The 12,935-nt window shown below is 40.5% G+C and overlaps 1 protein-coding gene across 7 annotated transcripts in view; it reads left to right on the plus strand.

Annotated features, from left to right (window-relative positions):
• PPP1R1C (protein phosphatase 1 regulatory inhibitor subunit 1C) overlaps positions 1-12,935 on the plus strand; it is an 84,099-nt gene that overhangs the window by 22,184 nt on the left and 48,980 nt on the right. For 5 of the 7 annotated variants that reach the window (XM_074966859.1, XM_074966863.1, XM_074966857.1 and 2 more), the window contains exon 3: positions 12,638-12,675. The exons of the other annotated variants lie outside the window; for them this stretch is intronic. In XM_074966859.1, coding sequence (XP_074822960.1) covers positions 12,638-12,675 — 38 coding nt within the window. The remainder of the gene's footprint in view (positions 1-12,637; positions 12,676-12,935) is intronic. 7 annotated transcript variants of the gene reach the window in all.

Below are 12,935 nucleotides of genomic sequence, written 5' to 3' on the forward strand. Positions count from 1 at the left end.
TGCACTTCTGTAGGCTTAGGGACTTAGGGACTTTTCTGTAGCAACCTGCATGGAACTTGGAGGGAGCAGCAGAGCCTGCAGAATGGAAGAGTCTAGGGAAGGCAGCAGGCTGTCAATCTGTGAGCAGATAGCTGCAATTGAAGCATCCTGTAAATAGTTCTCTTAAGAAAGAGAGTTTCATTTTACAAGTATGAAGTCCTTACAAGTTATTATCCAGCATATGGGACACAAAACACTTCCTTACACTAGATGAAATCCTGACTATTGAAGTCAATGGCAAAACTTCCATTGACTTTCGGGAAGCCAAGATTTCATTTATATGTATATGTTTATATTTCTTTCTCCCTTCACATGGGCAGGGAGCAGAGAATTCTTGTTTGCTTGTTTTTGTTTTGCTGATGCAGGCCTTAAGTGCCAGTCTTAAGCTTTTCTAGGCGTTCAAGATGCAATAGGTGTTGGTATGGTGTTGGCATATGTGAAACCTTGAGGGTCTATGATTAAACTTAACTTTTGTTGTGTTGGAAACAGGAAAAATATGTTTGTCTCCAAGTTGATATTCTTTCAGAATGAAATAATTAGATGCAGCTTTAAAGCAACTCTCTGTTAGACATTGAACTGCACCTTCTGTACACAGTGACACCTTGTGGTTTTCTCATGGACTTCTCCCTTCTGTAAGTAATTCTCTGCACTGGACCAATTGCAAATTCTGTGGGAGGAAATTTCTCTCTAAATTATGCCTGATGTTTCAATGAATTATTTAGCCTTGATGATTTATCTCTGCTAGTAAGATATTTTAAACTGCATCCTGCACACAAGGTGACATGTTAGAGACATGAAAAGAAAAACATTTTCACTTATTCATCACTCGCCAACTGAAAGGCAATTCCCTTTATTTCACACAAAGGGGAGATTGTGGTGCTTAAAGAACTGCTAAGAGGCTTTAAGTTCAAATTAGCAATGTTTACATTATGGTTTAAAGCTAATCTCTACATCAATTATTACAACAGGAGATTTATTTTAAAATAGTGTCTCCCCGTGCCCCTTCCCCACCCCCCAAGTTGATCTCTTCCTCTCATAAGAATTACCAATCCTGTAATTGCTCCCATATGACTGATTAGTGACTTTATGTCAGGAGACTGCTCCTATATTTGAAAAATCTTCTAAAGATACAAGTTTTCCCAACAGTCTTTCTGAACGAGGCTCATTCTATTGTAATTAGAGCTGACCAAAAATTGGCAAAAAATAAAACTGAAAACATTCCATCAATTAGAAAAGGAGTACTTGTGGCACCTTAGAGACTAACCAATTTATGTGAGCATAAGCTTTCGTGAGCTACAGCTCACTGTAGCTTACGAAAGCTTATGCTCAAATAAATTGGTTAGTCTCTAAGGTGCCACAAGTACTCCTTTTCTTTTTGCGAATATAGACTAACACGGCTGCTACTCTGAAACATTCCATCAATTGTTTTTGCCATTTTTTGTGAAAAATTTTGACTAACATTTTTGTTGCCATTTCAATTTTCTTTGAGCAGCTCCAATTCTGATGCACATCTGCTAAGAATCCTAGAAGAGTCTGTGACCCCAGTGTTCATAGTCTTAATAATCCCTAACACAAACTTTCTGCTGTCTTGGGCAGAGACTAAAAAATTTTGCCCCTTTCCTTCCTTTACTTCAGAGCCAAAATCTAGCCCTTCCCCCTCTGATCTAAAGTAAATTTAAAAAAGTATATTTAAAATGATGAGCAGATTGAGGGGGCGAAACCCTGATCCTACTGAATAGGCCCGCCTTTTACCAAAGGTCTCTATCAGTTTAAAGAGATTAACAAGGGAAGAGTTGGATTAACAGCAGAAGGGGTGGCAAAGAGGGCAAAAGAGGCCACCAGAAGATTCTCACCATTATATCACCATTTCTCTCTATGTTTAGGAATCCAAGCCTCCCACCTCTAGAGGGACAGTGCATGAGGTATATCACTGGGACTACCTGAATGAGTAAATGCTCACCAATGCCAGTAAGGATTGCTCAACATAAGTTCAGTGCTCAGGGTAGCAAAATGGATGCAACATGACAGCAAGGTCTTTTCTGTACCCATGTATGTATGTGTGCGTGCTTCCTGACTGTGCATTTTTAAGAAACTCTTAATTTACAAAGTGGTTAGTAAAATGGGTGAAACATGGAAGGTGTGCCTATGCTGTAGAGTGCAATCTAGAGTGTCCAGGATGGCAGGTAGACTCTTGGGGTGGCATTAAGTAGATGGCAAAGAAGCGGAGAGGAGAGTGAAAAAGCCCAGGGTCAAATGCTCATTTTAGTTACAGCAGCAGAAATCTGGGGTAATTCCACTGATTATAGGAATTATCGTGGATTTACTCCAGTGTAACAGATCAAAGTTTGCTCCATCTGAGGAAGAATTAGAAGATGACAACAAAAAGCACAGAAAGAAGATGACATTTTTGTGCCTATTATAATAAGTCATCTGTGTTATGTGGTAAAACTGGGGGCCTGATTCACCACTGTGATATTCCAGTTTTATGCCAGTGTAACTCCATTGATTTCCATGAGCTATGCTAGAATAAAGCTGGAATAACACTGTGGTGAACCAGGCACTATGACTTCTCTCTGAGGGTCTTGTGCTATAAACAAATGCACTGAGATTTGCTTTTGAGATTTAAGATGGCTCCATATTCCCCTGAGGAAAATTACAGTCTCAGTATGTACGTCTTAGGGGAATTTTGATCCTTGTAAGTTATGAAGGAGGATTTTGTTTCATGTCCAGAATTATTATGCAGTCGTCACTGGGTCAGTAGGTATTGATGCCCCTCTTTTGCAGCCAGCACTCCTACCAGATTTTGTAGAGAGACTCACTCCGATGGGGCTGTCTTTGCAGCAGACACTTGCATCTGGAGGAAATGGCTCTATTATATTTTTTTTTGTTTGTTTTAAAGTTAATTTTAAAAATTGCTATTCAATGGGATTTGTTCTAACAAAGGGCATGGCTGCTCCTGGTCGGCACCGCTAATGTTTACTTCTTAATGTCTGATGCCGCAAATGCAGAACTAGGCAAACATGATCAGGCTAATTTATCTGGAGGCAAAGCTTTCAAATGGGCAACCAGCTGATCCATCTGACCTGTGGCATTCCTGGTGTTAATGGGTCTTAGAAACCACCTGGTGGGGATAAAGAGCCAGGAGGTTCTGGAGTTATTTTCAGTACAAATTGAGGCTGTGCTGAGGTTGATTAGGTTTGGGGATACTTCAGCCAACTGTGTTTGGGCTGGTGTCAGTTGTGCAGAGTAATTTGTAAATATTAGAGCTAAATTAACAATCCACATCCATTTCTCTCACATACAGCCTGAGTCATCAGGCTGTATGTTGGAGAAGTGGAGGTAGGCTAGGGAGATGAAATCTAGCCTCCAGCCTGGGATTTAGGGTACGAGATTGCAATGCAGAGCCCCTCCATGCCACTTGATCTGTCCCAACTAGATCCAAGGGTCCATCCCCTGGCCTGCCCCCCTGTGGAGCCCTCCACAGTAGCTTATGGCAGACTTTCAATGGAGGCCCCTTCCTCAGTGTTCAAGGAGTGTGCTGGCACCATTACATCGCAGCTCTTCCTGCAGGTGCCAACAGTTTTTGCCTTATGGTAACGTCCTATAGAATTTAATAGAAAATTGTATCTTTTTTCAATCGGCTTTTGGACCATCCTACATTATTTAAGAGAGAATTCTATCCTTGGCATAGAATTCTATAAGATGGTAAAAGCTGTGTAGAAAGAGTGTGATTCTCTGTGGGCCAGTAGCTGTGGTATTTCAGTTTTATGCTGAAATCAACCCCTTGAAGTTACATTGACATAAAACTGGAGAATCCTCTCCTACAAGTAGTGAGTTCTGTAAAACACAGGTAGATGTCTGTGGGTTCAGGAGTAGGGGGTCTAGATTGAATACATTGCTTTACAGCAGTGCTTGGATTTAATTCGAGTCATTTAACTATTTTTATTTTAAGTAAGGCATTCAGAGGCCTTGGTAACTAATACATATAGAATATTTATTATTATTTCTTTTGGACAAGTCAGCCTAGTCACTAGCTTAGAAAATCCATGGCGTGTAACTTTGTATTAGATTCTAGTGTCATGACTTTTTTAAAGGCCACAAACAGTGATTATTCAATTTATTAAAGCAATATTGATTAAGGCCCTGACCCTGGAAAGTGATAAATCCTTGTGGAATCTCATTGGTTCCAGTGGGGCTCAATACAGGCATAAGTGTTCATACAAGTCAAGCTCTTTGCAGGATAAAGGCCTAAAAATGACAGGCAAAATGCGTGACTGACTCCTACAGGTTCTTAGCACTAATCAGCCAACTGTGCCACTGTTACTTACTCTTTTCTCTCAGATTAATGTTGTTATGCTCTAGAAATCCCCTGTGCACACAGGGCATTGATTCATACAGTCTCTCCTAGCCTGAACTCCAGGAGCTCCATTGGTGAAGGTGCCTGACTCAACATAGTACAGAAGGTTTCATATGCTACTAACCCTACCAACAGCACCATTGTAGAAGAAGCAAGGGCAGAATGGCCTGGGCTGGTGCTTCTCCTCTGTATTTTTATTAATATTTTCCTGTACAAATCATATTATTAGGGCTCCCTATAAGACCAAGCAATAATTTAGATGCTGATTAGAGTATGAAATGCAGTGGAACTGTAAAATACTTACTCTCTTGTCAGCCCTAGAATAAAGGAGGAAAAACCTGCCTCCAGCTACACTTACCGTGGCAGCTGGGATATTGTAGTTTAATGAGGCACTTTTGCAGTGCAGAGGTTTACAGGGGCACACGCTAATGCTCAGCAGGATTTGCCATATTTCTTAGTAATTAAATGAAATTACATATGCCTCAGCAGCAGAGTTTTCCTGGAGAGACATAGACAAAAGGAAACCAGACAATTCACTTTGTCAAAGTGTTTCACATCTTTGCCTGACTAGATATTTTTCAATTTCTTAGCTCAGTCTTGCAACAAGATAGCTTGAGAAGTGGTTAGAGCAGTATGGAAAATCCTCACTGCAGGTTAAAAGCAGAGAATGTAACATTTTTGAAATTGGCTTGATTTTTTTTTTGTATGGAAAATAAAGGCCGTTTTGGGGGAAGAAAATAAACAATACTAAGACACTGAATTTCTAAGCTACATTCCATCTGAAATGCTTTCTGAACACCAGTTAATGTAGCTGCATAACATCCCCTCGAAACAGGTAGGTAGGTATCACTCGTTTTATTGAGGAGGAAACTGAGGCACACAAAGGAAAGCCAACATTTTCAGAAGCCTGCACATTCATCTGCTCCGATAGGTGGCCCAAGAAATTGCTAGATATGTCAGAAACTGGTCATTTGCTGATGCAGTTACTGAGATTGCATATTTAACTGCAGCTATTGTCTGTACAATTTAGGCGTACAATTGCAGATGCAGTTTTCTGAAAATCTGGGCCTAAGGGACTTTCATGAGGTTACACAGAAAATCCAAACAGAGCAAGTCCACTGAATGCCTGAATCAAGGCCTTCCATGTACCCTCGTGAGAAAGGCTTCCTTTGTCTCATTCACATTCCAAGATGGTCATGCTGACAGAAAGAACTAAGAAGAACTGAATCTTTTTTTTTCCACCTAAGAAAATGATAAAATTTCAGCACAAGTCAAATGCACAGACATCAGCATTTGGTCCATTTATTTCACATAAAAAATAATCAATTCATATTTGCTGATAGACATGGCATTATTTTGCTACAGAGAAATTTTGACAAGTGAATACTAATGAAACAAAAACTGGTTGAACGAGTTTCCAGGAGCAACAAGGTTTGATTTCTCACTAGTTTAAGATTTAAAATCCCTTCCAATGTAACGTTTCACATAATGAGCCACATTCCTGGCTCTGTTCCACCTGCTTTGCTTGTTCCAGTGTCACAAAGTAGCAGAGCGGGCGCTAGGCCTAAGCAGACTATACAATTGCTTAGGGCCCTGAGCCGCTCAAGGGGGCCCCCTATTAATTATTAGTATGTGTGGTGTGTGTATATGGGGGAGCGGGTATTTCTGCTCAGGGCCCCCAATGGCCTAGCGCCGGCACTGCAAAGAAGCCAGAAACCCTCCAGCTGATAATTCCCCCAGCCCTATTGAAAAGTGGGCATATCTGGAGGAGGATCAAAGGATGGCACCACAGACTGGTGGCTGAGCCTCTTGTCTGTGTAGCAGTGGAGGGATGTGTGTGTAAAAAGGGCTTGAGGGATGCTCCAGACCATTAGCACCATATCCATTGTGCACCCAAACCAGCCATCAGCTATGCAGACCCATTTCTCTGGGGCTCCGTCACCTTGGTTAGCTCCACTGTGTCTTCTCTTGCAGTAGTTGTGTATGCAGGCACTTCTCCCTGCCTGGACAGCGAAAAGGAAAAAGCCAAGACCAAAAGGAATAGCGCAGTAGGAATGCAGCTGCTTCAGAAGCAAATAGACGGATGATTGGAGCTGCTCAGAAAATTTGACCTTTTAGTCAAAACAAAAACAAAAAATTTCAGCCAAAAAGTGAAAGGTTTTGTTTTTCGGCCTAAAACTACTTTTCAGTTTATGGTTTTTCAGTAACAAAACTACCTTTTCCAAATAAAGCAGAAACGTTTAATGAACTTTTTGGGGGTCAAAACCCAATTTTCCATATAAAAACAGTTTCAACAGAATTTTTTCAACAAGTCCTACTGACTAAACTGATGAAATAACTAATTTATTTTGGAGTAAAAAATGTAGGTCTTGCCTCTGAGGATTAGGTTTCTGAGTGCCATTAACATTGAGTTGCATGTTGATCAAAGTAATGAATACACCCTCAGCTTTTTAAGAGTTTACAGTTATTTTGTTCTTTATAAATTAAGCCCTGTTTTCCTGTAATATTAATGCTGTCCTCTAAACACCACATGAATTGGGCATGTTCAGGGTTCTTCGCTCAGACCCCTATTCCCCTCTCTCCCTGTTACTGCTAGAAAACTGGGGGGTGGGGGAGGAAATGTTTTAACAAGGTAAAAATGAATGGAAGTAGCACTTTTCCTTTTCAAAGTAGCACTTTCTCTCATTTTGGATGGTCTGTCTCTTTAAATGAGAGAAAGAAGCACAAAGTGACAATGCCTTTTTTCTTGGGGGGGGGCAAATTAGAAAGTAACCACAAGTGCTTTATTTTCCACTTTGTTTCACTCTTTCACTCCTTTCCCTTTTCTAAAGGGAAAAGGGTGTTGAAATTAAAGAAGTAAGAGAGTACGATTTTAATCTCCAAAGTAAAACGAATGAACCCAACCAAAATTAAATGAAAATTTTTGAAATATGAAAATTTTTCACTGGGGGGCGGAAAAAACAGTTTCAACCAGCTCAGCTCCTGAGTCCGAGTCCAGTGCCATAACAGCAACATCCTTCCTCGCTGCTATTTTATAAACAGTTGGGCTGCCCAGGCTGAACCCAGGGCAGAAACTGATCCTTTGTTGTACAGAAATATTGCAAGGGGCAAGGCTGCCGGGAGAGTCTAGTGTGACCTGATTGTGCCTCCTAGTGGAGTAGAGTGAACTGCAGGTTTTTTTCTGAGCACACACACACATTTCTCAGCAATTATACCTGCCACTCACCGAGCTTTTTCTGTGCTGGCAGCTGCTCTCTGCATAGGGTGACCAGACAGCACATGTGCAAAATTGGGACAGGGGGTGGGGGATAATAGGTGCCTACATAAGACACAGCCCGAAATATCGGGACTGTCCCTATAAAATCGGGACATCTGGTCACCCTATCTCTGCAACCTGTTCTGCCTTCCATGTTTATGACTGAAAACTGGAGCAGAGGTTTTTATTTGTTCTTACGACTGGAGGAGGAAGAAGATTACTTAGTCTGACGAGATATGATTTTGCAGGATGACTCCATTGGGGAGCCCACTGGTGAGATCAGAGGCCAAGTCATTTATAATATGTCACCTCATGCCCTGCACAGTCGCCGTGAGTGCATTAAGTCTATCCGATGAGAGAAGAGGGAAGGGAGGCAGATGTGTAATGCTCATGTTTCCTGTCTCCATTCTCATTCTAAAGAGACCACGTTGCTCTCTGCACAGTATGGTCATGTTTCTTTGCAAAACTAATAGGGATTTGCTGGGAAACTGATAATCCGATATAGCTGTGGTCGTTCTGACTGCCACCCAGAGCATGGCCAGCTTCTGACCTCTTTTATAACAGGGTGGCTCTGGTGTAACTCAACTAACTGCATGATGATGTGGGTATGAGGATATGTCTGTGCTAACAAGCATTAGAAATTGATCTGCTCTGAAGGACTTTCAGTAAAAGAATTCCCCAGTGCATCTCCCTCCACCTTGCAGAAATGTCACTGGGCCAAATTTTGCAGCTTTCCTTCAAATGCCTGTGAAAGTGAGTGGGAGTTTGCAGTGAGCAAGACTCTGATTCTGAAACGGGATCTGGGCGGCCAAAGTCCTGCATCTGGCTGTACCCCCCTTGATTTCAACGGAGCTTCACAAAAGTGCAGAGATCTACCTCCATGAATCTCACTTCAGGATCAGGCCTTATGTAATACTGTTATTTATGTAGATAGACTGATAAAAGTGCCCATCCCAGGGCTTCAGGTTCGAGCCCTGGGTTTATAAAAATGGAACACTGCTCTTTGTAAAACCACTGAGCAAAGTGAAGCCCTATATTTGAAGTCTTTGTTTACTCTGCCAGAGACTGAGCTTTACTTAATTCACATGAACTTAGAATCCCTTGAGCTTCCAATGTTATTGAAACATTGTAGCTAAGAGTCGACAAACTCTTTCCACCTTTCCTCAGCACAGGTGTGGTAAAATCAAAGCAAACCTTCACCATTAATTTCAAGTGCATCTGCCTTAAAATATCTTGGGTACATACAGATCTTTTCCCAGCTATCCAAATCCATTTCTAATATGCCATATTAAAAGCCAGTATGGAAAAATGTCATATGTTCAGATTTAAAATGTAATAAAATGATGTATAGTTGTATGATGGAAGAACATGGACTGACATAAAAAATACTTACAAATAACAGAGTGCGATGGAATCTGTAAGGGAAATTATATCAGGTGTAAATAGCCTGAATTTCAATTCCTAAAAGCCTGGCCAAAATGATTTTCATTCTTAATGAGGTAATTGTCAGGGTATTAAATGTGAGTCCAAATAAATGTCTTTTTCTGTATTATCATAACAGACTTTGGGTGTAATCCTGGCCCCACTTTAGTTTTGTCATTAACCTCAGTGGGGCCAGGATTTCACCTCTCATTATTAATGAGCTCCAATATTTATGATTTGTTTTAAATCATTCCTTGAACTCTCTCAAGGGGAGAGAGCACCCAAAGAGCAATTTAGTAATGATATCAAGCTACCCACTATTAACTGAGTTCATGGGGATTTAGCAATTAATATCAAGTCACCATAACAATCCACAGTATATTAAATTCTGTCATTCACTTGGCTTTTTATTAAGGAGACTAAGAGATGTCTGGTTCAGTTAGTTCACAAAGATCATACTCTTCCCCCTCCTGCCTGCCTTTTCTTCCATTTCTCTAATGACTTGGGTCTTTTCTACGTGAGGGAGTTTCCTGACAGAACTATACCAGCATAATTATACCACTGTAGTTATACCAGTAAAACTCATCATGTAGAAACTCTTAATTGGGAATACAAGTGCCTTTTCCCCCGATACAGCTTATATTGCTTTCAAAGCAACATAAGCTAACTCAGAAAAAGGCACTCATTCTTAAATCAAATTGTCTACCCGAGGGGTTACATGTAGGTATAACTATAGCACTATAATTACACTGGTATACTTCTGCTGGTTAATTTCCCCACGTAGATTAGCCCTCAGTTGCTCATTCACTCCACTTCACTCTCCACTCCTTTGCCCTTCTTTCTCACCAAAAAAACTCCATCCTTTCACCCATGGCTCACTCCCACCGTCCACTTCCTCTGCTCCTAGGGTCATGCAGCTGAACTCATTTGTGGGAACTCCTGGGACAATGTGGCCATCAGGCTGCATGTTGACCAGGCCTTATCCGCTTGTCCCTTTACTACCTCTACTATATATGCTACCTCTACCTATACATTTGTTTTCCCCTTCTTCAGTTCTTCGGTATTCCTTGCCAAACAGCTCTATTTCTCCATCTGCGTTCATTCCTTCACCCACAACTCCCGCCTCTTTCCTATACCGTCAGCATCCCCATAATACCTTCTGCCCCATCCTTCCTCTCTGAGGAAGATCTCACTGACTGAGATTGACCATATCAATTGTAACTTCTCTTTTCCCCGCCCCCTTCTTTCTCCCTTACACAAAGGCTAAAGTTTATGCTCTACTCTCTTCCACCAAACTGTCTATCTGTCCCATTGATTCAACTCCTCCTGGCAACTAATCTCCATCACCATTGCCTCTCCAACCATGGCTCCCTCTCCTTTCTTCCCTTCACCTCTCAGCTCATTGAATGCACTGTTTGCAGCTGCTTCTCCAAGCCTGTCTCCTTTAACTCTAAGCTGGAGCCCCTCCTTTCCGGGTCCTGATCTCCCCACTCTATTGAAATTGCAAACACAATCAAGTCATATGATTTCAGTGACTTAATTAAAAAGTAATCAAATGGATTTTGTGCATTCCCAAATTTTCACATAGGTGCTATGCTGGATATTTGGTGCTGATTGCATAATAGCAACTATGTGGTTTTTTCTAAACCCAAACAGGGTCAAATCCTGTTCATATTACTAACTTCAGTGTAAGTGCTGCTGTGAGTAAGGTGAACAGGCTAGTTTAGCAGCAATGTCCATTGCTGATAGGTGTAATGTGACCCTGCTGAAAAGAACTGCAAAAGTGCAGGCTCTGTTGATTAGAACTGTGCAAACCTTAAGTGCTGAAACTTGAAACCAGACAAAATGTTACTGGTTGCAGGTTTTGTTCCCAGCCCAAGGCTCAGCTCAAGTTTTGAGGCGAAAATTCACAATCCTGAGCAGATTTAAGATGGAATGTCACCAAACTCAGCTTTCACTGACCTTTGGCTTCATTCAAACTCTAGCTCAAAATGAAACACAGGGTCCTGATCATGAAAATCCCTTGACACACTCAATTCCCATTGAAATCTCTCACCCACAGAAAGCATTAATGATTTTCTATTTAGTGTTTTCAATCTTTAGCTCTCCAAGTGCTTTATGAAGAAGTGTAAGTGTCACTATCTCCATGAGTCTATGATTCTATGATTTTATAGATGTGTGACCTGGGATAAGTTATTTTTCAGTTACCTAACAGGCCAATGGCAGGAACAGGCCCCATGAATCTGAGCCTAGCGCCCTTTCTGCTGGCCCAAGGCTGCCCCCTTCTTTAGTAATGAACTCTAATTATTTAGGGCCTGTTTTAATTCCTCCTTTACACACTGGAATATCAGTACTTTAATGCATGTCTTATAAAGTCATATGTGGAGGAATTGCAATTAATCAGTTAATGTTTGTGCAGTTCTCAGACACCAAAGAGATGAGCACCATAGAAAACACTATTAAAAATTAATTAAATAAATAAATTCTTCCTGGCTCTAATACAATAATCTCTCTCTCTCTCTCTCTCACACACACACTGGGCCCTATTTTCTCTTCAGGTGCACATGCACAAATTCACCAGACTTTAGTGGGAAGTGCACAGGGGCATTTTAGGATTGAAGATCTTAGGGTGGGGCCCATGTGTTTTGATGGTGAGAGATTTGTCGCACTCTATTTTAGTGTCACTTTATTTTAGAGCTCTGTAATTATGTGGCATCAAAGGTCTTGCCCAGTGGATAGTGTAGTAATTGGAAAATCATCCTTGACCATTAACAACATGCAAGTCGTGACAATAGAAAGGTAATTAATTCTTATGCAACAGGGCATAAACTGATTGGAACTAAGTGATAGGAAGCGATTGACCTCCTATCCCATGTACAACATTGCACAGTGTAACAAATAAATTATAGGAGGTATTTACTTTCTTTAGAAGTACTAAATTTAGGTTGTTGATGGAGGCAGTATATACCATGTAAATTAACCAAAAGCACTATGTAAAAACAAGAAACACTCCATGGTCACTTCTGACCCTAAACCAGTGTGCTATCATGAAACTTTTAAACTGTAAATTTAGAAATAATTATATTAGAATTGCTAATTTTATGTATAATTATAAGGTACTCTTCAGTGATGTCATTTTGCTGTTATATTAATAATTTAACAGCTTGTAGTTGGTATTAATGATTATTAATTAATTTCTAGTTGTGCCCATAAACTACTAGGTGTTTTGCAAACATAAAAGAAGGTGAAGTTCCTGTCCCAAGGACTTACAATCTAAGGGACAGATTTTTCAAAAGAGCTCATTGCCTAGTGTTCTGAAGAGGAGCTGTTGAGTACTGAGCACTTCTGGAAATCTGGCCAAAGCACTTATATGTTTAAAGGGTGTTGATCTCTTTGGCCTACAGGACAGACAAAGGCTAGGGGAAAGCTGTAAATCAGTGGAATTATTCCTTATTTACAGTGGAAATACTGTTGAGATCAGAATACGGTCCACAATATTTACCCTGGAAAAAACAAGTTTTTGGTACTCCCTTTTCTCTAATTGAATCTTTTCCCTTTTATAGAAATAGATGAGAAGAGAAAGAACAACTCACAAGGAGAAGTAAGTTAGTTACATTTTTTAAATAGTGGGCTATTGTTTAACAACTATTTTGAAATATATTAATTCTTGCTTTGCTGGCTTATACAATTGTTTATATTATCAGGCTTCCGTAACTGACACAGCTTTTCATGGACGAAGCTTCTAGATAAATGGCTTTGTACAAATACCTGTTGCTCCTTTAGTTCTGGTCAGTTTCTCCATTAGTCTCTATTCAGGTTAATGAGCACAGCAAACGCCATTCATTAGTACAGGGGAGATTA

This window comes from Natator depressus, chromosome 11 (assembly GCF_965152275.1).
Source record: "Natator depressus isolate rNatDep1 chromosome 11, rNatDep2.hap1, whole genome shotgun sequence".
NCBI classification, from domain to species: domain Eukaryota; kingdom Metazoa; phylum Chordata; order Testudines; family Cheloniidae; genus Natator; species Natator depressus.